This window comes from Rhinatrema bivittatum, chromosome 3 (genome assembly GCF_901001135.1).
Source record: "Rhinatrema bivittatum chromosome 3, aRhiBiv1.1, whole genome shotgun sequence".
NCBI lineage: Eukaryota > Metazoa > Chordata > Amphibia > Gymnophiona > Rhinatrematidae > Rhinatrema > Rhinatrema bivittatum.
Window position 1 is genome coordinate 507,196,508 of NC_042617.1, and position 22,776 is coordinate 507,219,283.

Sequence of the window (22,776 nt, forward strand, 5' to 3'; positions counted from 1 at the left end):
GTGTGCAGTTCTGGCCACTGCATCTCAAAAAAGATATAGCAGAATTAGAAAAGGTAGAGAGAAGGAAGTCCAAAATGATAAAAGGGATGGAATGATTCACCTATGAGGAAAGGCTAAAGAGATTAGGGTTCTTCACTTGGAGAAGAGGCGGCTGAGGGAAGACATGATAGAGATCTATAAAATAATGAGTGGAGTGGAATGGGTAAATGCAAATTGGTTGTTTACTCTTTCAAAAAGTACAAAGACTAGGGGACATTCAATGAAGTTACTAGGTGATATATTTAAGACAAATAGGAGAAAATTATTTTTTATTCAATGCATTATTAAACTCTGGAATTCGTTGCCAGAATATGTGATGAAACCTGTTAGCGTAGCTGGATTTAAAAATGGTTTGTACAAGTTCCTAGAAGAAAAGTCCATAAACCATTATTAGGAGTTGTAGGAATCCATTGCTTATCCCTGGGATAAGCAGCATGGAATCTATCTACCCTTTGAGATCCTGCCAGAAATTTGTGTCCTGGATCGGCCACTGTTAGAAACAGGATACTGTGCTTGATAGACCTTTGGTTTGACTCAGAATGGCAAATCTTATGTTCTTAAGCTGATGTTTATGTTGTGGGAACGCGGGTAGTGGACCCATCTCTGGTGATTTCGTGTACACTTGGGCCACGATGCAGCCACAGAGGAGCTCCGGAAAGCGCCGAGGCAGGTGAAGAATATCCAAGTGTAGGCTGGTAGTGCTGGAACCTTGGCCACACCTGAACCTGTACGCAGCAGAGAGCCCCAAACAACGCAATGTTGGTCTCGAGAGTAGTCCTCCAACTACTCCAAGCCCTTTCGGACCTACCGCATGGAGCAGCACCTGCGACAGGGCGGACAGTGGTTGAAGGATGAAGACATCAAACGAAGACTTGAAGTGAGACAAGACTCTGGATACGTGGAGTGGAACAACACTCAGGATACATGGAGTGAGACGAGACTCTGGACACGTAGAGAGAGATGATTCTGGATATGTGGAGTGAAATGAGACTCTGATCACGTAGAGAAAGAAACTCAGGTAGGCAATGAGTTGCTTGAAGAGTACTGAGTCAGTACTGCACATCATGCGCCTTACACAACCTAGCTGGACTGATCCCGGACCACGCAGGTGGTTTGCCCTACACAGCCAGGTAGGCTGGCCGTGGACCACGCTAGTGGTTCCCCACACAAGTTGCTTGCAAAACGCTGAGTCGGTACTGCACATCACACACCCTACTCAGCCAATGAAGACAGGTCACGGACCATGTTAGTGGTTCCCCACACAGGAAGAAAAAAAAGATGAAGTGAAGACTAATGAAGCCTGAACCGAGTGTGCCCTGCACAGCCAATCAAGGCCAGACAGGGACTGCACGGAACGGAACGGGGAATAGAGTTCATTCATGGAGTATGAGCAAGTTGAAGACTCCAAGGATCCAGACAGGGCCCATGACTTGAGGGAACGCCTCGGCGAAGAAGATAAAAGCTGGAACCTCTTGGAGAGTTGCATTGCCATGAAGAAGGAAGGTCATCTGGAAAAAGGAGACATCTAGATGTGAAGACATCTGACAGACGAACATCAGGAACATCTGGAACACAGAAGCTGATGAGACAAGAGACCAGGAGAAGATGAAGACACAGTATCCCACATAGAACGAAGTGCCTTGAGAAGCTGGATTACAGAGAAGTCCTAAGGAGGACTGGCTGCTTGCAAAGGCAAGGTAGAAGAGAAGCCAGGCCCTTTTTATAGGGCTGAAGAGGAGACTCCCTCAATGACATCAGCGGTGCACCACTCCCTCGCTGTCTCTTTAAGAAGGGAGAAGAGGAGCAGCTTCGCCTTTTAGGAGAAGGGGCAGGACCTTGGACAGCATCCATGCTGCAACACTGTGAGGAAGCAGGAGGAAGAGCAGGAACTAGGTCTCAGGCAGGCCCCGAGATAGTAGGCGGCTTCCCTGCCGCAGAAGGTACCCCGAGCACAGGGCCAGGTGGGTGATAGAAAACTACAACAGAGAAGGTAAAGGTCAAGGAGATCTGTGGCACATGTTATTCAAGAATGAATAGGGAGAAGGAATTGGAAAATTGAAAGTGAAATAGAACCAAGCAATGGGAAAGAGGAGACCCACATTCACAACCCAATGAGTAGGGGTTGTAGAAAAACAGTGAAACAAAATGGAAAAGACTAAAGAAAAGACTGGCAGGAGTGGTGGTGGTTTGAGAAGGAATCCAGGATTCGATAACAGCCATCAATAAAAGGTAGTGAGAATTGACGACATCCATAGAAACATTCGTTTTTGAGATCTAAAATGCGATCCCTGAAATGGTGAACTTTATTTTTGGTTTTGAGTTACAGATGCTATTTAGTGATTAAAAATTGATAAAAATAAGCTTAATAAGGCATAATACTGCTTTAGGTTCGGTAGGCTATATGGTTTCCTCATTTGCTCTTTTTCTTAGATATTGTTTCATTTTTATCCTGAAAAATATTTTTAGAATAGGTGTGGGGGAAACTCCAGTCCTCAAGAGTTGCAAATTGCTCGAATTTTCAATATGTTCCCAATAAAAATGCAGAAAATAGATTTGCATACACAGTGCCTCAATTATATGCAAATCTATCTCATGCATATTTATTAAGGAGGTAATTTTTTAAAGGTTTTATGCATGTAATTGCACTTTACAAGTTCAATATTCAAAAGTCATTTAGACGGATAACTGAACTTATCCAAACTGAAAAGTTATTTGTCTAAATGGCTACCCTTATATATTCAAAGCTGTATGCAGCTAAATTCTTGATGCATAATGATTTATGTGGCTAGAATTTAGCTGCATACATCAGGGGCATTCCAGGGCTGGGCAGGAAGCGTATCTGGGCGGAGCAGAGTTAGCCGCATAAGTTAGGTACTTAACTCCGATATTTGGAGTTAGATGCTTAACTTAATGCGGCTAACTCTGGTCGTGCCGTAAAGCTGTCCTTACGTAGGCTGGATATAATTATCTGGCTAACTTTAAGTTATCCCCATTAAGTCAGAGAGCTATATCCGGCCACTTAACTAGCCGCTCCGTGGCTGAATATCAACCCCTACGTGTGTAAATGGACTTTGGCAAATTGCTACAATAAATGCCACTTTTACATGCATAACTCCATTGAAAATTCACTCCTTAGTTGTCCTGAAAACTCAACTGGTTTGCAGCCCTTGAGGACTGGAGGTTCCCCTTTCTTCTTTAAAGTATGCACCATTTATTCCTACTATACTCTATATTTTTGCAAATCACATTTCCTGAATACACTCTGAACATGTGCCAATATAATGCTTGCATGCTGTTCTAATAAGAATCACTGTAGTTTTACTGAGATTTACTTACATTCAAAATGTATCTAAAACTATTTCATAGTACTGCAGTTTTAAGATGTGGTGTACGAAATGCCTAGCTTGAATTAAAATCCAAGCATAGACCTCACTTTCAATTTTTTTCTGTAGCTTATTCACTGACAAAATGTTTTGGCCACAATAAGATCCAACATCCCATCAATGTCTGCTGAACATTATCATTTAAGTCCAGTACTTTCTGGAAATGCCAAAGAGAAATCAGGGTTAGAGTAAAAGGAATGAATGAGCCTTAAGGGATGCAGTCCTAGAAGTCTAATTCACACCCAGTGCTCAGGCAAGACAAGGATCAGTACTCACTGGAAGCAGGGGTGTGGGGCTTGAAACTGGGACTGAATCAAAATTCTTTTACAACATGTAGTTAGGTTTGCAACAACTGCATCCCTTCAATACTTCTTTAAAAACATAACATGGAACCAGGTCTTGTAGATGAATTTTCAGATAACATAACATGAAAACACATTTGCTGATACATTACCGATGTTAGCTCTTCTCTTGATCTCCTTTCTTCTGTTGGCAAACCAATTATACACTTTCAGAGAGGTAACTCGCTCAAGGTCAGACAGTTTTTTGCCTATGAAAATATTCAAGAAATCAAAAACAATGATTGTCTGCCATTTGCTGTTTTTTTTTTTAATTTTACTTAAGAGCATTAAACTTGCTTGAAATGCATGCATTTGAACCAAAGAAGTTTGAAGGAATATAATTAAAATATTCCCTACATCTGCCCACTCCTACGTCAACTTTCCAAGAACCTCCCAAATTGAATTGCATTTAAAATTATGCAGGAATGGCATACAAAGAGTATTCCAAAAGTTTCTTCTGTTTGAAAAAGTATCTTTACGAGATTTCATAGACAAGAAGAATTAACATACATACGTCCTAGACTAGAAATGAATACTGGCTAGCTAGCCTTGATAGCTACTTATATCAACCTACAAATTGCACTTGTAATTTTTCATTGTGCTCCTAAGAGGTATTTGATTAGACTGAAATTTCTTCTGACTGGCTGCAGGTTAGGAACATTAAACGCTCCCCACCCCAATTATTTATTTATTTATTTATTTATTTATTTATTTAAAGCTTTTTTTATACCGGCATTCATGATAAAATCACATCATACTGGTTTACAGGAAACAGGGGAGTGATAACATTGAACGAAAAACTGGTGTTTATAGGTAGATATAGAAAGTTACAATAAAACAAGGGAAATTTGAACTTGGGTAAGAAGAAGAGTAGCTGGAATAATTTAGGCAATAAGAATGAACAGAATAAATTAACTTATTTACAAAGTGTTACAATTATCATGGATTCCATTGTCTCTCTAACTGAATCCTCATTGCTGAAAATTGCTCTAGTTTGGATTCTAAAGTAGATTTTAAAAGTTTTATTTTTCTAAAGCATTGGTATTCCCCATGCCTGGAGCTATGTTTTGTTACCTGTAAACCGAGGTGATGTTCCCAACGTATCCCGGTATATAAAAATACTTAAATACATAATTACAATTATAGCCCTATCCTAAAAATCTATTGTTTTGAAATGAAAATGACTGGTCGCAAATTTGGAGTGCAGCTTACAGAATATTGATTTTTTTCATAAGAAAATGGAGTTTGTGAACAAGATACTTTGCTATACCCATATATGTCTTCTCCTGTTTTCTGGATTCTGGTCATCACAGCTAATAAATATGTGGTTACATGCATCAATCAGCTGTTTGAAAACTGCCCAAGTTCAATGCAGCAAAATGTATATGCCCTGCTTGACAATGACCCAGGAGACTGTCCTGGGTCATGTTTTGGTGAAGGAAGGAAAAGTACACATGTACATTGCATTTTCAAACAAAATTCTACCAGAACAGAAAGGTGTGAAGGCCACGCATAACTTTATAACCACTGTGGTATTAGAGGTTTGGGAACCTGTCTGCTTCTGTGCACCTTGTTCCCCCTTCCCCACACCTATTGGGACTGGCAATGCTACAGTCAGTTCTTGCTATTACCTCCTATACCTTCATAAGCTGATTAGTTCAGAAAAGACCATGTGCTTTATCCACAGAATTAGACTTTCATTTGTCAGACTTTGCAGGATTAGCATTTAGAAGAAAATAAACAGTACATTTCTTTAAAGTCCTTACTACTTAGCATCAGTTTATACTAAATAAAGTTCTGCATCATTAACAGATTGAAATGTGCCAGAAACCTTAGCCTACTTAGAGTGTTAATAAAGGTAACTAGCTGGCTAGCTCCACCCAACTTTAGGAGATTCCCTTCTGTTTACCTCTAAAGCAGTCTCTGACTGGAGTTCTCTAGGACTGTCTTGAGGGAAAGATCTTGCTTCCTTGGTCCTGGTATTGGTTGGACTTAAAAGGTGTCTCTCAGTTCTGGGGCTGTCTTTGGCTTCGCGGCAGGTGGAAAATATCAGGCAGGGCTTTCCTCTCTCCAGTCTCCCTGGACTCCCATGATCCTCTAACTCTTCGACACAGGGAGAGGCTGGGTTGATGCTTCTGTGTCATCAGATGTTGCCTGTCTTTTCTTGTTTGCCCTTTCTTATAACAATCAGCTGATGAATATGCAAAAGGTTCATGCATAATCATGCAGTGAGTGGATGGTGTCGTCTCTGCATTTCAGATCGCTGGCCTCCCCCTTTTCCAATAGGAGGGAGTCACTGCTCCTGCTGTGTGGTGACTCTGGACCGGGTCTAGTCACATCTTGACCAGCACGGTCTTGTCATGTCAGCAACCCTCTTCAATTGATTGCTGCCCCCAACTCTCCCATTGGGGGTCACTGCTCCTATCTCATGCTGTCCTTGGATAGGTTGTTTTTCTGCTCTGGGGGATTAAATTGTTTTTGAGTTTCTGACCTGGCTGTCCTGGGGCTGCTTACTTTTTATTTAGAAAGAAGCATATAGTCCTCAAATTGACAAGCTGATCTGTTAATTTGGGTAGCACTGCTGTTCAAGTCAAAGTTCTTATTTTGATTTTCTCTGCTGAGACAGTGTTTCCTTGTTGGAACATACATGTCAGCATCCATCTTTTAAAGTCTGTGTTCCTCTGAGGTCAGTATTCACAGAAAGTATAATTCATATTTTGTTGTATACAGTGTAGAACATCTGGTATCTCTCTTATACCACAGCAATTTTCAAAGCGAATGTACATATGTACTTTTACTTTAAAAACTGGCACAGAGCCTGAAGGTAAAAAGTATGAGCAGTCTTTGTTCCAGTGTGAATAGTATGAAAATTTCTCCCTTACAGGCAAATTTTAAAATGAGCGTGAATGTGTCCATACACACACGAATAGAGATACACTGGAATTTTAAATCATACATGCACTTGTGCGCATATGATTTACAATACACTTACCATACTTTAGTATACACATAATTTTAAGAGGTTACTTGAGCAAACCTACTTCACGTATCTTCCATAGGACTTTGCCCATTTTAATGCATGTACATAAACGAATTTTAAAGCAGGCTCGCGTGAGGGACATTCCCAGTTTTTCCAATTAGTTCCACCAGTTTGCCTAGTCAATATCAGGGTCTTCCAGACCCCCTCAGGTTCTTCATGCGCTCCAGTTGACCCATACCCTTCACCTTGTCCTGTAAGTCCTAAAATGCAATATCTACAGACTTCCTCTTCATCAGGAATAGCAGTAATATTATGTGGATAACAAGCCGCTGCATGCTGTGGCCTTCGGTTTTAAAATACGGAGTTACACATGCAACAGTTGGTCCTGCCCCAGAACACCCATGCTCCGCCCCTTTTCCGCCCCTTATATTTTGCATGCAAACAGATGTACATGCGAGTAAATTGTGGCTTTTAAAATCTGCGTTACTTATGCACAGCCCACACATGCATGTTTGTAGGCAGTTTTGCACAAGCAATGTTTTTAAAATTGACCTCTCTATGTTTTGACTGTTAGAATAGTAATAATTAAACATGTTTTTTTGACTTCAGCCACCAAGGTGAATCATTGAAGCATTTAGAATGTTTATGAACTCAACAGTCTTTCACTCTTTTTTTTTTTGACAGTTGAAATTTGTTGAATTATTATTAGGAGATAACCCTTATATTATTTTGTGTTATTAGATGGTTCTGGGTGTACCTATTTTTCACCCCTGTTTTTTTGTAACAATAGTAGCAAAGTCTAACAACCCCAGTTAAATTTGGAAATACATGCTTCCCGTTCTGCAAAGGCCATATTACCATTTTCCAAAATCTCTCCTGAAGTCACCCTCTGGATGCTTGTGTTTATCTTTTGGATATATCTGTGTAAGTAGCACATACTTCTGACGCCGAGGATAAAAGCGCGCCAAGGACCCGGAAGCGGACGTGCCCTCCTGCCTCCCGAACCACCAGAGGCTTAATCAAACCATTTTTACCTGTTTTTTTCTCTCCCGTTGCCTCCCTTGCTGTTTTTCTCTATTTTTACAGGTCCAGCAGTGCTCTCGCGGCCTCCCCGGCATCCGACCCGCGCTCCTCCCCCTCGGTGACGCAGCTGACATCACCGGGGGACGCCGAGGATAAAAGCGCACCAAGGACACGGCAGGCGGCACGCGCCAGTGGCGCACACCGAAGGGGCGCACCAAAGGGGCATGCCCTTTTGTAAGCCCCTTCGTACAGCCCCTCACACAGCCCACAAGATTCAAAAATGGACAAAAACCAACTTCCAACCAGCATCAGAACAATAACAACGAACTCAAATGATACATCAAACATCCAAACGTGCACAGGATACGGTAAATATGCAATTGACTCTAAAAGGCTGCAACACAATAAACTGCACAACAAAAAAGCAACTAGCAAGACAACCACAAGGAACCTAATTCCATTGAAAGATACATCCAGTACGAAATTTAAAAGCCTTATACTAATCTCATTTATGCTTGTGAACGCACAATCAGTGTCAAAAAAATTTCCCATCATCACAGATTTGATATATGACAATAAACCTAACTTCATAGCAATAACCGAGTCTTGGTTAAAAAAAACAGATACAGTGTTAAAGAATCAAATACCCAACAGAAACTATGAGGTTTTCTCAATCCCTAGAACTAATAAGAGAGGAGGGGGATTATTATTAATTATCGAAAAAGTATTTAAAACTAAGTTACTCTCAATAACAACACCAACAAATCATGAAATTGCCCTGTTTGACACTAACCAGTTTCAAATATGCCTAGTTTACTGCCCCCCCAGTCTCCTTGATCTTAACATCTCCCCATTAATAGAATTCTTCACAACCCATCTCAACTCCTCTAAGCCCACCATAATACTAGGGGATTTTAACCTCCACATGGATGCTCACCCTCTCTCCAGCACCTGCCAAACACTAATTGACGTAATGACTGCACTCTGTTTTACTCTCCTCACAGATAAACCAACTCACAAAGCTGGACATTCTTTAGATCTGACCTTCATTAACAGTAACCTCCTTGAAAACATTAAAACGGAATACACACAAATCCCTTGGTCAGACCACTTCCTTATTAATTCACAGATGAAGCACATAGGACCTATACAGAAACAGATCATGGACCCAGATAAATTTACATACCGCCCCCCGTTCAACACTGAAATACTTAAAGATAAATTAAATAAAGAATTAATGCACATAAATTGCTCAAATAGTCTAAACGCTACAACAGACTGGTTAAACAGAACAAACACATTAGCTAATGAATTAAACCCTCTAAAAACAGCCCACATTAAAGAACCAAAGCTGAATAACCCATGGTACAGTGAACAAATTAAAGTAGTAAAACGATCCCTTAGAAAAAAAGAAAAAGAATGGAAAAACCACAAAACAAATGATAACCTAACAAAATATCGAAAACAACTCGCATATTACAAAAAAACAATTTTAGACGCTAAAAATAAATACTATAGTTCAAAAATCGAAAAATTTGCAAATAACGCCAGAACCCTGTTTAACATAATGAAAAACCTAGCCAACGACAATACAAACAATCAACCAACCTTACAAGTAAACCAATGCAAATAAGTTGCCCAATTCTTTAGTGACAAAATTGTGAACCTAAAAAAAAAAAAATCCCCAATGCAACAAAACAAGAAATTAAGATGCCCACGAGAGAAATAAATAAATGGTCAGAATTTGAGAAGATATCACAACACGAAGTTGAAAAAATGATAAATCAAATTAACCCAGCTACCCACATAATCGATACCATACCTATTATAGAATTAAAAAAACTTGCCAGTACTGTTGCACCAACACTTTCAAACATCATAAACTTATCACTAAATGAAGGAGTAATGCCAGATCCATTGAAAGGAGCTATAATCAAACCTATCATTAAGAAAAAGAACCTTGACCCCCTTAATCTGAACAACTATAGACCTGTCTCCAACCTACCTTTTATTGCCAAGCTCTTTGAAAAAACAGTACAAAAACAATTGTCAAACCACCTTGAACTTAACAACATATTATAGCCAGCCCAACATGGATTCCGCAAACTCTACTACTAGCCCTATCTGATACTATCCTAAGAGGATTTGACACAGGAACACATTACATTCTGGTTCTATTAGATCTCTCCGCAGCCTTTGACACTGTAAATCACAAAATACTAATCACTCGACTGAAAGAAATTGGACTCAATAACAAAACTTTAAACTGGTTTGAATCATATCTAAACAACAGATACTTCCAAGCACAAATCAAAAATTCACTTTCAGACAAAATTAAACTAACAACAGGTGTCCCACAAGGATCAGCCCTGTCCGCAACACTCTTCAACATTTACCTACTGCCAATCTGTCATCTTCTAGCAGGACTAGGAATCACATATTACCTATATGCAGACGATATCCAACTACTGTTACCCATAGTTAACTCCATCGAGGAAACAATGCAACTAGCCAACATGTACCTTGAAATAATAAAACAGCTCCTAAATCAGATGGAATTAGTAATAAACATAGACAAAACTGAATACTTACACCTCGAACGAAAAAACACTCACCCAACACAAACTACAATCAAAATTAAAAATATGCAAGACGTGGAACTAGCAAGAAAAGTACGGAATCTTGGGGTTATAGTGGACCCTGAGCTATGCATGAAACAGCACATCTCTCAGAAAATAAAAGAAGGATATGGTAAACTAATGACTCTTAGAAGACTGAAACCCCTCTTAACACTAAACAACTTTCGCACAATCCTAAAGGCACTGATATTCGCAAGCACAGACTATTGTAATGCACTATTACTTGGGCTACCACAATCTACACTTAGGCCGCTGCAAATACTACAAAACTCCGCCGCAAGAATTTTAACTGGAAAAAAAAGAAGGGACCACATAACTGGAACACTCGCCGAACTACATTGGCTCCCAATAGAACAAAGAATACAATACAAAGTTCTATGTATAATCCATAAGCTAATACTTGAGGAAAAACCCGACTGGCTTAACACAGCTCTGCGCGTACACGTCCCTCACAGAAACCTAAGATCTGCAAATAAGGCTCTACTTACTGTCCCCTCAGTCAAAACAGCACGGCTCACTCAAGTTAGGGAAAGAGCACTGTCACTGGCTGGCCCCGTAATATGGAACACCATGCCCCTCGAATTAAGGCTCCAGAGAAATCTGAAAATCTTCAAATCTAACCTGAAAACCTGGCTCTATAAACAAGCCTTCGATAAAGACAAAGTGAAGGAGAAAAACAATTGATTAAGTTGGACGCACCGAACAAACTCATAGTAATGTTAATCTTATACCGTTGAGAAACTGTCATACCAAATTGATTAGCTCACTTAAACTTTTAGCTTATTGCACTATATTGTTACCGAACTATGTCGGCACATACTCAAGTTGTAATCTATACCACTCATAATTGTTATCGTGCCTATATGTAAACCGTTGTGATGGTTCTCCAACTTAACGACGGTATAGAAGAGTTTTTAAATAAATAAATAAAAATAAACATTACACTCCGATTTACTTAGATCTCAAATAGTCTAAATGGTTACCTAACCACTATGAAAGCTTTCAACTTTTAACAACTCAGAAATGAAATGAGAAAAGGCATACATTTAACAATTTTATGTATTCAAGTTGCAGGCTGAACAGTTATAATATATTTGGGCTAGTTCCTTAAATAATGATCAGGGATAGTATTCTCTGGCATGTAACAGCACCAGTAATAAACAAATACCTCACTGAAAGTTCATTTTATAATCTAATTTACAAGGAGGAGAAGGAAGAGAGGATAGGATTCATGACCACTGCACAACAGTGACACCTTTGTGTGGGATTCATGATGTACATGCACTGAGTTCTAAATGGAGCCACAGTAAACGCAAGAAGACACTTTTTCTGTACATCTAGATTGGATATAGTAACAATAGAAGTAATGTGCATCCTCTTGGTGACTCTTTTGCTCTGCTCTTGTATATTTTGATTTTCTTTTCCAATTGGTTTCAGTTCTATTGGTAAATGTGGATTTACGTGCGTAGAGGGGGTTATGTGCACTGGGCCTATTTTATAAAGGCCCGGCGATGCGCGTAAAGCCCTGGGATGCGTCTAAGTCCCGGGGCTTTAAAAAAGGGGCGGTCCGGGGTGGAGCCAGAGGCCTCCGGCACAACGGCCATTTGCTGCTGTGTCAGAGGATCGCGTGCTGGCAGGCTGCCGGTGCGCACAACTTGCGCCTGCCCGGAGGCAGGCACAAAAGGTAAGATAGAGGTCGGAGCGGCCTGAGAGGGAACAAGTGAAGTCTGAGGCCATCGGTGCGCGCAGGGTGCACAATTGTGCACCCCCTTATGCGTGCCGACCCCCAATTTTATAACATGGGCGCACCTGCACGCGCATGTTATAAAATTGGGTGTCCATGTGTGCGTGGACATGTACGCCCGCTGGCTTCTTTGAAAATCTACCCCTAAAGAATTAGATGTAAGTGAACCAATATAAAGGGACTCTTATTCATGAAGATTTATACTGAAACAAACCAGATTGTTAACCCTGAATAGAAAAATGGTCACCTTCAGAGGCTGAGAAACCAGGCACAAATTTGTGCTGCAGGGAGCATGATTGCCTGAGGTCCCAAGGGATCCCAAAAACTTAGTCCACACAAAACTTGATGTTTCAAACAAGAAAAAATAACTTATTAAAGAATCCACTTTTTAAGTTCAGCAGAAAGCCAAGAAATAAAGTGTGCAAACATTCCACAATTCAAGAAAAATAAAGTACAGCTTTTCAGACAATTCAGCAGATCAAAACTTGTTACCAACTTTCTCATGACATTTGAGTACAGTTATACTAAAGGTTTTTCTCTCTCAGGTTCCCACTAAGCCCTTTTTCCTTTCTTTAGGCCCAATGAACAGAAACATTTCCTCTTCAAACACTACTGACTAGAGATGTGAATCGGAACCGGAATTGGTTCGGATTCCGGTTCCAATTCACATGTGGTTTTTTTTTCATCGGGCCCGATCGCGGTTTTGTTTATCGGCTGCGCCCGAGCCGATAAACAAAAAACCCACCCCGACCCTTTAAAACTAATCCCTTTGCTTCCCCCACCCTCCCGCCCCCCAAAAACATTTTACAGGTACCTGGTGGTCCAGTGGGGGACCCGGGAGTGATCTCCCGCTCTCGGGCCGACGGCTGCCACTAATAAAAATGGCGCCGATGGCCTTTGCCCTTACCATGTGACAGGGCATCCGTGCCATTGGCCGGCCCCTGTCACATGGGGGGAGCACTGGATGGCCGGCGCCATTTTTAAAGATGGCGCCGGCCATCCAGTGCTCCCTCCCTGTTTTTGGGGGGGGTCGGGAGGGTGGGGGAAGCAAAGGGATTAGTTTTAAAGGGTCGGGGTGGGTTTAGGGGTTATTTTTGTGTGCCGTTTTTCCCGCCCTCCCCCAAAACGATAAGAGAACCCCCACGATCAATGGGATAATTCAGCCCCTGATTTCTGACGATTTTGAAAATATCGACAATATTTTCAATCGTCCGAAGCCCGATTCACATCCCTACTACTGACTTCAGACTTCCCTGGAACGGATCTCCTGGATTAAGAATTTCAGTCTTTCCAGACGGTCTTTAGCTCTTGTCAAAGAGAGTCACGTCTCTCTCCAGTGAATCGAATATCATCACACTCTAGCCCTAAACTTCTCAGAACCAGATTCAGGTCCTAACACTTCCGAAATTCTCTGAATAACTCCTGCTTGTGACTCATAAAGCCATCTTTATCTGTTAAACTTATAACCCATCCCCTTTGGGCAAAAGACCCGCCTTTCACTCACATCTCCCTCACACCCCCTCGCACTTCCTATTACTGTAAAATTCCCAATAATAAAGAATAGCACCATATTGAGAAAAATGACAGGCAGGGTTGACCTTAAGAGGGAGTGGGGCCCAGGGCAAATCAAATGCACTGGGGTTCTGGAACAGTGGCTGACAGGAAATTATAGTGTTAGGGATGGGGCTATCAGGGTAGTGAGGGGCCCCCATTGTGTGGGTCCAAGGAGTTTGCCTTTATTCACCCCCCCACTTAAAGACAGCCCTGCTAACAGGTGTTACAGTTGGAGGCCAAATCATTCACAATCATATAGTGACTAGTTACCTCTGCTTCACCAAAAACTAAACTTATAATCGACTAGTATCAATGCTAAAGGCACCCTTCTCACCAACACCATTTATCATCATTCAGAGATTTCAGTTTTACAAATGAAAACAAACAAAGAGCTGAGGTGCTTAATTGAGAATTGCAATTTTGGTGATTTTCTAAATGATATGCTGCGTTTATCTGGCTTGTGGGTTAAGGATGAGGCCCTGCAGCATCTGTTCCTAGCTGAGCCCAATTTGACTTTTGCCAGCATGCATGAAAAGACTTTAGCTATGCAGACTGTGTCATTATAACACCAAAGAAATCTGCATTGTAGCAACCAATGGCATGTTATACATTTCAATCAGGGAGAAGGTTGCCACCTACACAAACACAACAGCAAGGTAAACATCTATTTCAGATCCTATCTAGGGTGAGGAGACTGGCACAATCATTTCACATGAATATTCAAGGACCCAGAGGACCAGATGTACTACATTTTTGTATTGATGGGAAATATGCTCAGAATGGTCACTACTGCAAGAATACTGGCCATATTATGTGTGTCTGCAGTGGAAAGGCTAAACCTGAGAAGGAAAGAAACTCTGGTGAGATTTCTCAAGCTGTGACATCTAGAAAAACAGAGGCTGCATTAGACATGTAGGTAAAGAAAAAGCTGCTTACCTGTAATAGATGTTCTCTCAGGACAGCAGGATCCAGTTCTTACAGGTGGGTGATGTCATCTGAGGAGCCTAGGATGGTGCACTGATCACATTGCTTTTAGAATTTTCATCATGCTCTACTGAGATCCCCACCAGACCAAGTAAGTAGGGACCAAGGGAGGGATCCTGGTCCTGGCATTTTTCCAGGGGGGTGGGGGAGGGAGGCTTAGTTTTCATTTTTTGGCTGTTTTGGGGTTTGTTTGTTTTTTAATTTCTTGATTTTTTTTTTTCACACAAATCAAATAAATCAAGCAATCTACGAATGGAAATTCATGGGGAAAAAACCTCCCAAAAATGAATCGAATAACAAAAACACATTTTTTTTTCTCTGCACATCCCTAATGGATAATCCCTAGCCTCAGGTTACCTTTAACAAAAAGAGGTAAATACAGTAACCAAAACAGTGCCAATGAGCAAGATGTTTTGTGGCAACTGGCCTTTTTTGCATTTTTATTTAATTTTTTTTTTTTTTTAAGGACAACCTGGAATAATAAAATTAGGCCCTAAGGGAGATGAAGTAGAATTCTAAACCTCAAAAAGAACCTTCAGGACAAAGTCAGTGAATCCCAACAGCAATGGGATGTAAATGTGTGGACAGAACTCCACATTGCAGGCTTGCACATCTCTACAATGGAAGCTAATCTCAGGTGGGCTACTGACCGTGCCACAGCTCTAACACAATGTGCCTTGATATGCCCTTCTAGAGTCAAGCCTGCCTGTGAATACCAGAGAACATGCAATCTGCTATTCAGTTAGAAAATGTGCATTTAGTAATGGCAATGGTAGCTCTATTTGGGTGAAAAGAAACAAAAAAGCTGTGTGAGCTTACTATGAACTTTAGTCCATTACAAATGGATGGCCAAGGTTTTTTTGGAATCCAAACTATGCAGGACTTGTGCACCTTTGTGGACAAAAAAGGCATCAAGACATGGCATCAAGACATGACTTTTCAGGCAGGCCTACCTTGATGCCAGTCAAACCTAGACCTTCTCCCCCTACCACTCAGAATTCGTCCGCCCCCTTGTTCTCATGCTTTATGATTATGATTTTTTTCCTTTAACTGCTCATGTGGTATACCGTATCCGATGTACTCCGCCACCTTTGATGTAATTTAAAGATATTATGTAAATAATTTCCCTATGCTATTATGGTTGTTCCTATCTTCTTTTACTTCTGCCCTTTTACTCTTTATCCCTTTTCTCCTTCCCACTCCCTCTCCCCCCCTTTTTTCTCACCTGCTCCCACTCCCCGCTCCTCGTTCATAGTAATTCCTCCTTTCGTGAGTTAATTGTAAACCGGTGTGATGTGTCTCACGAACATCGGTATATTAAAAGTTCTTAAATAAATAAATAAACGTGATGTCAGAAAGAATTTTGGCAGGATGAAAGACTGGTTAAGATAAAAGTCAGATACTATCTTACGCAGGAACTTGGGCAGCATGCACAGAACAATCTCACTGTGGAAAATCTTTGTACAGGGTGAATAAGTGACTAGGGCCTGGAACTCACTCTGCGTGCTGAAGTGACCATCATCAAAAATACGATCTTTCAGGTGAGGAACTTCAACTCACATGATCCCAGTGATTCAAAGTGAGCTTTCATCAGCTAGGTCAATACCACTCTGAGTTCCCAAGACACAGCAGGAGGCTTGATGGAAGGCTTCAATAGATGCAAACCCTACATGAATATGACTACTAAAGGCTATATAATTTACTTTCTACATGGTGTGATAAGTGCCAGTTGCACTGAGGTGATCACTAATAGGATTAATCTTGAGACTGGACTCCGACATATGTAGAAGATATTAAAGCAGTTTTTGTATGGAACAGTAGAAAGGATCTATAGTCTTTGCCTTACACCAGAAGACAAACCTTCTCCACTTAAAATCATAAGGCCTTCTAGTGGAATCTTTCCTAGAAGCCAGGACAAAAGATACATCCTCAAGCAGATTCAAGGAGTAAAATGGAAAACTGCTTGTGTGGAAGCAGAGGAGAAGAAAAGGGGGCTCAGATGTCAGGAGGTGGAGAGATTAGGAGTCTGATGATATACTGTCCTGGTAGGATTTTTATTTGCTTGACAGTCAGGGGCCAATCAGTTTCTAGAAAGCTGGCAAAGGATGGGTTAATGTGCACAAGCAGTGTTCTGCAGTGTGAAGTCAGATTAGCTTAGAATTGTATTTTTAACTGTTTAAAATGCCATGTTATGCTAAGCCACAAAGACTCTAACTAGAAGCAAGTTGTAAAGTATGTACCTATGACTGGAAATAAAGCATGTGAACCAGTAAGCAAATATTCTACCTCGTCTCCGGTTGGGCAAGAGATCCTGTATTCCTTCCCCGAACAACTGACTCAGGAAGACCATCCTGGGACATACATCAACAATTAATTGTTGATGCTACTGATGCACAGACTATCATAAATTATTTGGGCTAATTCAGAGTTAAATAATTTCCGTTTGAAATCTGTTGCACCAGGAATTTTCTAGCACTTACTGGAAATTGCTTTCTGGAATTTCAGGTGTTGCACCATATTTCAGTGATGTCCTGATCATGGGACCTCTGAGGATATATTATCTGAGCACTTTAGAAAAGCTCTGACCTGTTATGAGGCATCCAGTACACGAAAACAAGGACAAATGTGAGATAGTAGCTACAAGTGTCACCTTCTTGGATTATTGCATTGATTAATCAGATATCCCCCCCAACAGAAGACACGTTAAAGGTGATCCATTATACTCCTGATCCAGTATCCAAACAGCAATTCCAGGAACTGATGAACTCACCGGCATACACAGGCTTTTGTGGATGTTAAGTAATTACTAACATCTGACTTCGTGCTTGTCTATTATGAAGAAGAAAGACCAGTAATACTTGCCTGAGATACATCATTCTGTTGTAACAGAGCTGTTCTCAGTCATGTTTTGCCAGATGGGAAGGAAGAACCTGTTGCTTATTACTCAAAAACCTTGCCATTTACTGAGTGGAGCTATATTCAAATTGAAAAAGATATTCTCACTTTCATTGCTGGAGTAAAACACAATTATATCTTTAGACATGTTTTTGACATTCATACTGAGCACAAGCGACTTCTGGATTGTTCTCTAAAAATTAAACCGCAGTCTCAGTCAAGTCACCTTGAATTCAGCAATGCAGTGTCAAACATACTTTCCTATATGCTAGGTAAGTCCACCACAAATGCTGATGCCTTATACTATTCCTCCTCCACTGGAAGTTTTAATATTGCAATCGTTTTCAGAATTGCCTCTTCAAGCTGACCAGATTGCAAAACTGACTGCCAAAACCCTACAATGAACCGTGTTCTGAATTCGAGTAGAGCAGATGGTCAGCTGGGAAACTGTTCAAAGAGTTCAGGTGATATGTAAACTATCAACATGAACTGTCTACTAAAAAAAGGGTGGCTTTGTTGGGAAAAACACTGGTTATTTTCTTAAAAAGTAATTTTAGCTACTGTATGTTACATATAGCGTATCCAGGAATTGTGTGAATTAAGCACTAGCCAGAAGTTATGTCTGGTGACCCAGAATTCCTACTAACAGAGAAACAATTGTAAATGAATGCAGTGTGTGCTGAACTACTCAACCCAACCCACTCAAGGCATTAACATTTCTATGGGTGGTTACCAAGGAGTCATGGTCCAGATTTCATATTGATTTTGCTGATCCATTTTAGGGGAAGAACTTGGACTTCTACTCAAAATGGCTTAAAGTGAACTTAGTCTCATCGTAAATATCTGTTGTAAGAATCACTGCTCCTTAACAGCTTTTTGCAACTCATAGGATACCGGATGTCATTGCTGTTGATAACGGAATTGCTTTTACCTCTGAAAAATGCAAAAGTTACTTAATTTGGGCTGTCACCACTGCTTCTCAACATCGTCAAGCAAATGGATAGGATGAAAGAGTGGAACAGATGGCCAAAGATGCCTTTAGAAGGATAAGCCAAGCTGTTTATAGGATGTCGTCTTAAGACTTGCTTTGACTGTCTTAATCCAGACCTATTTGAGGATTTACAGCAAAAGCAAGAAAAGGCTCTGGACTCTAACTTATCAGCATCATCATTCTTGTGATCTTGTACTTCTGAAAATCTCAATTTTGCAAGGAAATATGGAGCTGATTCAGAGTGGATTCCTGCTACAGTTACTAAGGTCATATGATCCATTTCCTATAGGGTGTGAATCAAATGTAAGACAATGTCAAATTCTACTGCTTACCAGCAGTGTTGTCCTTTACTAAAGATGGCAGCAGTGATCTCAACTACCCTGTTTGCCAACAGTAGGTATCAGAGACCTCCTTCAGACCCTGCCCCAGTAGAAACAGAGTAAGTAGGTATATTTAGGAAGGTTGCCACTCCCCAACTGGAGTAGATTTGAATCTGAATAAAAAGTTCTCTGCCCATGTGATGTGGGAGAAAGAGACAGGATTCCAGAAGCTGTAGTTCTCAGGGTATCCATTTCTCCACAGAGTGGTGCCATTGGGCCTTATCTGTCCACAGGAAAGTTTTGACGAGGAGCAGAGAGAAACTGTTCCTGTCCAAGGTAGGTGGCTGAGACCCAGGGATGGGGTAATGCCATGTCTCACTGGGAGGAAAGAGTCTAGGAGTCCAGGAGAAGGGAGAGCCTAGAATTCCAGTGTGTGAAGAAAAGAAGAGGTTCAGGGAGGAGAGGTAAAGGAAAATATCTTGCCCCTACCTGAGAGAGTACTGATGAAACCAACCCAGTTACTCCAAAAATCACCACACTGACCCCCATGTTATTTAAAAATAAAAAGTGTGTACTGGTATTAATGAACAAGTAAAAACAAAGTCCAAAAACTGGTACACCAATTATTAATGCAATATAAGTCCAAAATTCAGTACCAAACATAAAATCCACCCCTCTTTTACAGGTCAACTCCTTGAGACAAGGAATCTTCCTCCCCTGGGTCTGTACCCAGTATCTGTTTGGTAGAACAGAATAACCTCTTTCCTTCTACAGCTTCTGTCACTTAGTTGATCTTCTGGCTGAACTCTATTGTCTATTGTCAGACTTCTCCTCTGCCAGGTAGTCTACTTTTCCAAGAACTTCTCAAGGAGTTGACCTGTAAAAGAGGGGTGGATTTTATGTTTGGTACCGAATTTTGGACTTATATTGCATTAATAATTGGTGTACCAGTTTTTGGACTTTGTTTTTACTTGTTCATTAATACCAGTACACACTTTTTATTTTTAAATAACATGGGGGTCAGTGTGGTGATTTTTGGAGTAACTGGGTTGGTGAACAGAAGAGTCCCAGCATGAGAAAACCCCAAGGGCCTTGAAGACGGTAATCTTATCTCCGCTGAATGGGAACCCTGGGAAGTCATGGGGCTGTGCCTGGTCTATGAGCATCCTAGTAAGTCCCTAGTTCCTGAGAACTGACTGAAACAGGAGTTACACAAAGATGGACAAGCCTGGCATTGCCATGCTGAATAGTTACAAAGATATTCATCCACATTGCCTGACCAAGCCACACAGCAACCGGCACTGGGTGCAGCACAAGGAATGCACTGAAGGCACCAGCCCCCAAGAACAAGGAGGTAGGAGAGAGCTGCCAGCGCCAAGGACCCTGTCCTGCCCCTAGCCCGCCCATTACATGCCTACCAGCACACAAAAACCGTGGCAGTGACGCCAAAGGCGAAGGGAAGGAAGGCCCGACCGAGCTGCACAGAAACCGGCGCTAGTGGCTCCCCCCCCCGGAGCAAGAAGGTAGGAGAGAGCCGCTGGCACCGAGAAGCCTGTCCTACTCCTAGCCTGACCACTGCCCGCCTACTGGAATACAAAAACTGCAGCAGCAACGCTGAAGATGGAGAGAAAGAAGGCCAGACCGAGCCACACAGCAATAAGCACTGGGGGCAGCACAAGGGATGTGCTGAAGACGCCCCCTCCCCCACGGAACAAGGAGGTAGGAGAGAGCCACCGGCACTGAGGAGCCTCTCTCACCCCTAGTCTATCCACTGCCCGCCTACGGCACACAAAAACCGTGGCAGTCATGCTGAAGGCGCTTGTACCATGAGGCACGTGCACGAAGGAGCACAACAAAGGAGCTTGCCCCTTTGTGCGCCCCTTCATGCATGCCCGAAGTGCATAAATTAATTGATCCCTGGATTGCAAACTATAATCATGGAACAGACGTGTATAATTGAGCCCATACTAGGATGGGGCCTGAAAGGAGATCTAAGGAGTGCCACAAGTAAGAAGCAAAGAAGGATCACAAACTCAGTTTCTCCAATGATAAGTACCATTGCTTCCACTATTTCATCCTGATTATATTTACTCTACTTCTTTTAAATGCTCAGTCTATGTAAAAAAATATATCCCCTTGATTAATGACCTGCTAGAAGATTTACAGCCCACTATTTTCTACTTCTCTGTAACCTGGTTGACTGACAAAGATAATGTACTCCTAAACCATATTTTCCACCCTAATTACGAGATATTTCACTTTCCTAGACATTTATTTATTTATTTGGGCATTTTATATACTGGCGTTCCAAATGAAGATCACAACGGTTTACAATATCAGCATTCATATTTTTGGTCAACAATTATATACAGTGTGTTCACATTTACATTCTAAGTTAAAACCACAGTAAATATATAAACAAAAAGGTGGGGGTTTATTAATAATCTGTAAAAACAAAATTTAAGCTAGTACCCTGCAAAGTAGAGATAAATCCACTTTATGAAGTGGCAATTTTAAAATCCCCTCAGCTAAACTTAGGTCTGGTCTACCGTCCTCCAGGTTTACTTAAAAAAGACTGCTCACTGCTGATTGAATTATTCGCTAAAGTGTTTCCATCACCAGAATCTACATTAATTGTAGGAGACTTTAACCTCCAAGTAGACAAAACACTGAGAACTGTAGCTTGTGAAATACTTTTAGAAGAAATGGAAGCCCTGGGATGGTCACAATTTGTCTTGAAAGCCACTCAAAGCAGGACACACTCTAGACCTAATATTCGTAATACAAGTAATCGCCTAATCAATACTACACAAACGATAATGCTCTGGTCTCATCACCAATTAATAAAAGCAGAAATAGCCATCAAATCCATAATACAGAAAATAAGCATACTTCTACCTTCAGGAAAAAGAAAGAGATGGAAGTACTTGCTGAAGATATAGAAAATAAGCTCCATGAAATAAATCAAACCAACTCCACATCGGCATTTGACTCCTAGGATAAGATAGTCAATGACATAGCTGAAAACCTTAGCCCTGTCCAGATAAAAACTATTAACAAAGAAAGGAATAACTCTAAACATAAGAAGCTCTGGTACAATGATTAATTAAGAAGCACTACAAGCATCCTTAGAAAATTAGAGAAACGCCCATCTACTGAATCCCTAGGAAAATATAAATCTTTCCTAACAAAATAGTGTACACTAACCAATAAAGCACAAAAAAAAAAAAAAGAGTTCTACGCTAAACAGATTCACGGACTTACATTCAATTCTAAACTGCTCTTTGAGGTTATTAAACATTTAATTAAAGACCCGACATCCTCGATCTTGAGAAACTACAACCTCACAAACACCTCTTGCAATGAATATGCCACAGTATTCTTAGACAAAATCGATAAATTGAAAAAACAATCCCCTATCTGTTCTCCAACAAAAGCACCCGAAGACCCAAAGGGCATGGTTAAGTGGTCAATATTCAACAGAGTATCAACACTGGACATTTAGTCAAATCATTGCTAAAATTAAACCTGTGACTCATCAACGTGACCCAATTCTAGCCAATTCCTTGAAACAAGTATACCAAGTTATCACTCTAACAATCACCACCTTAATTAATCATTCACTATCAGAAGGAATCGTATCACATGGATTAAAACAAGTGGGAATAAAGTCAATCCTAAAAAATAAGACTGGTAGAATGGATAATTGGGACAACTATTATCCAATAGCCAACTTGCCGTTTCTAGCAAACGTTCTTGAGAAAGCAGTGTATCCAAACTTGTAAATCACCTCGAAGATCAAAATATTCTCTTCCAAAATCAATTTGGATTTAGGAATCATCATTCATCTGAGACATTACTCTTCTCATTAATGGACTCGGTT

General features: G+C 40.9%; 1 protein-coding gene across 6 annotated transcripts in view; it reads right to left on the reverse strand.

The window, feature by feature from the left end:
- Positions 1–22,776, reverse strand: part of HMBOX1 (homeobox containing 1) — a 434,799-nt gene that overhangs the window by 24,426 nt on the left and 387,597 nt on the right. For all 6 annotated transcript variants that reach the window (XM_029596166.1, XM_029596167.1, XM_029596165.1 and 3 more), the window contains one exon: positions 3,877–3,972. In XM_029596166.1, coding sequence (XP_029452026.1) covers positions 3,877–3,972 — 96 coding nt within the window. The remainder of the gene's footprint in view (positions 1–3,876; positions 3,973–22,776) is intronic.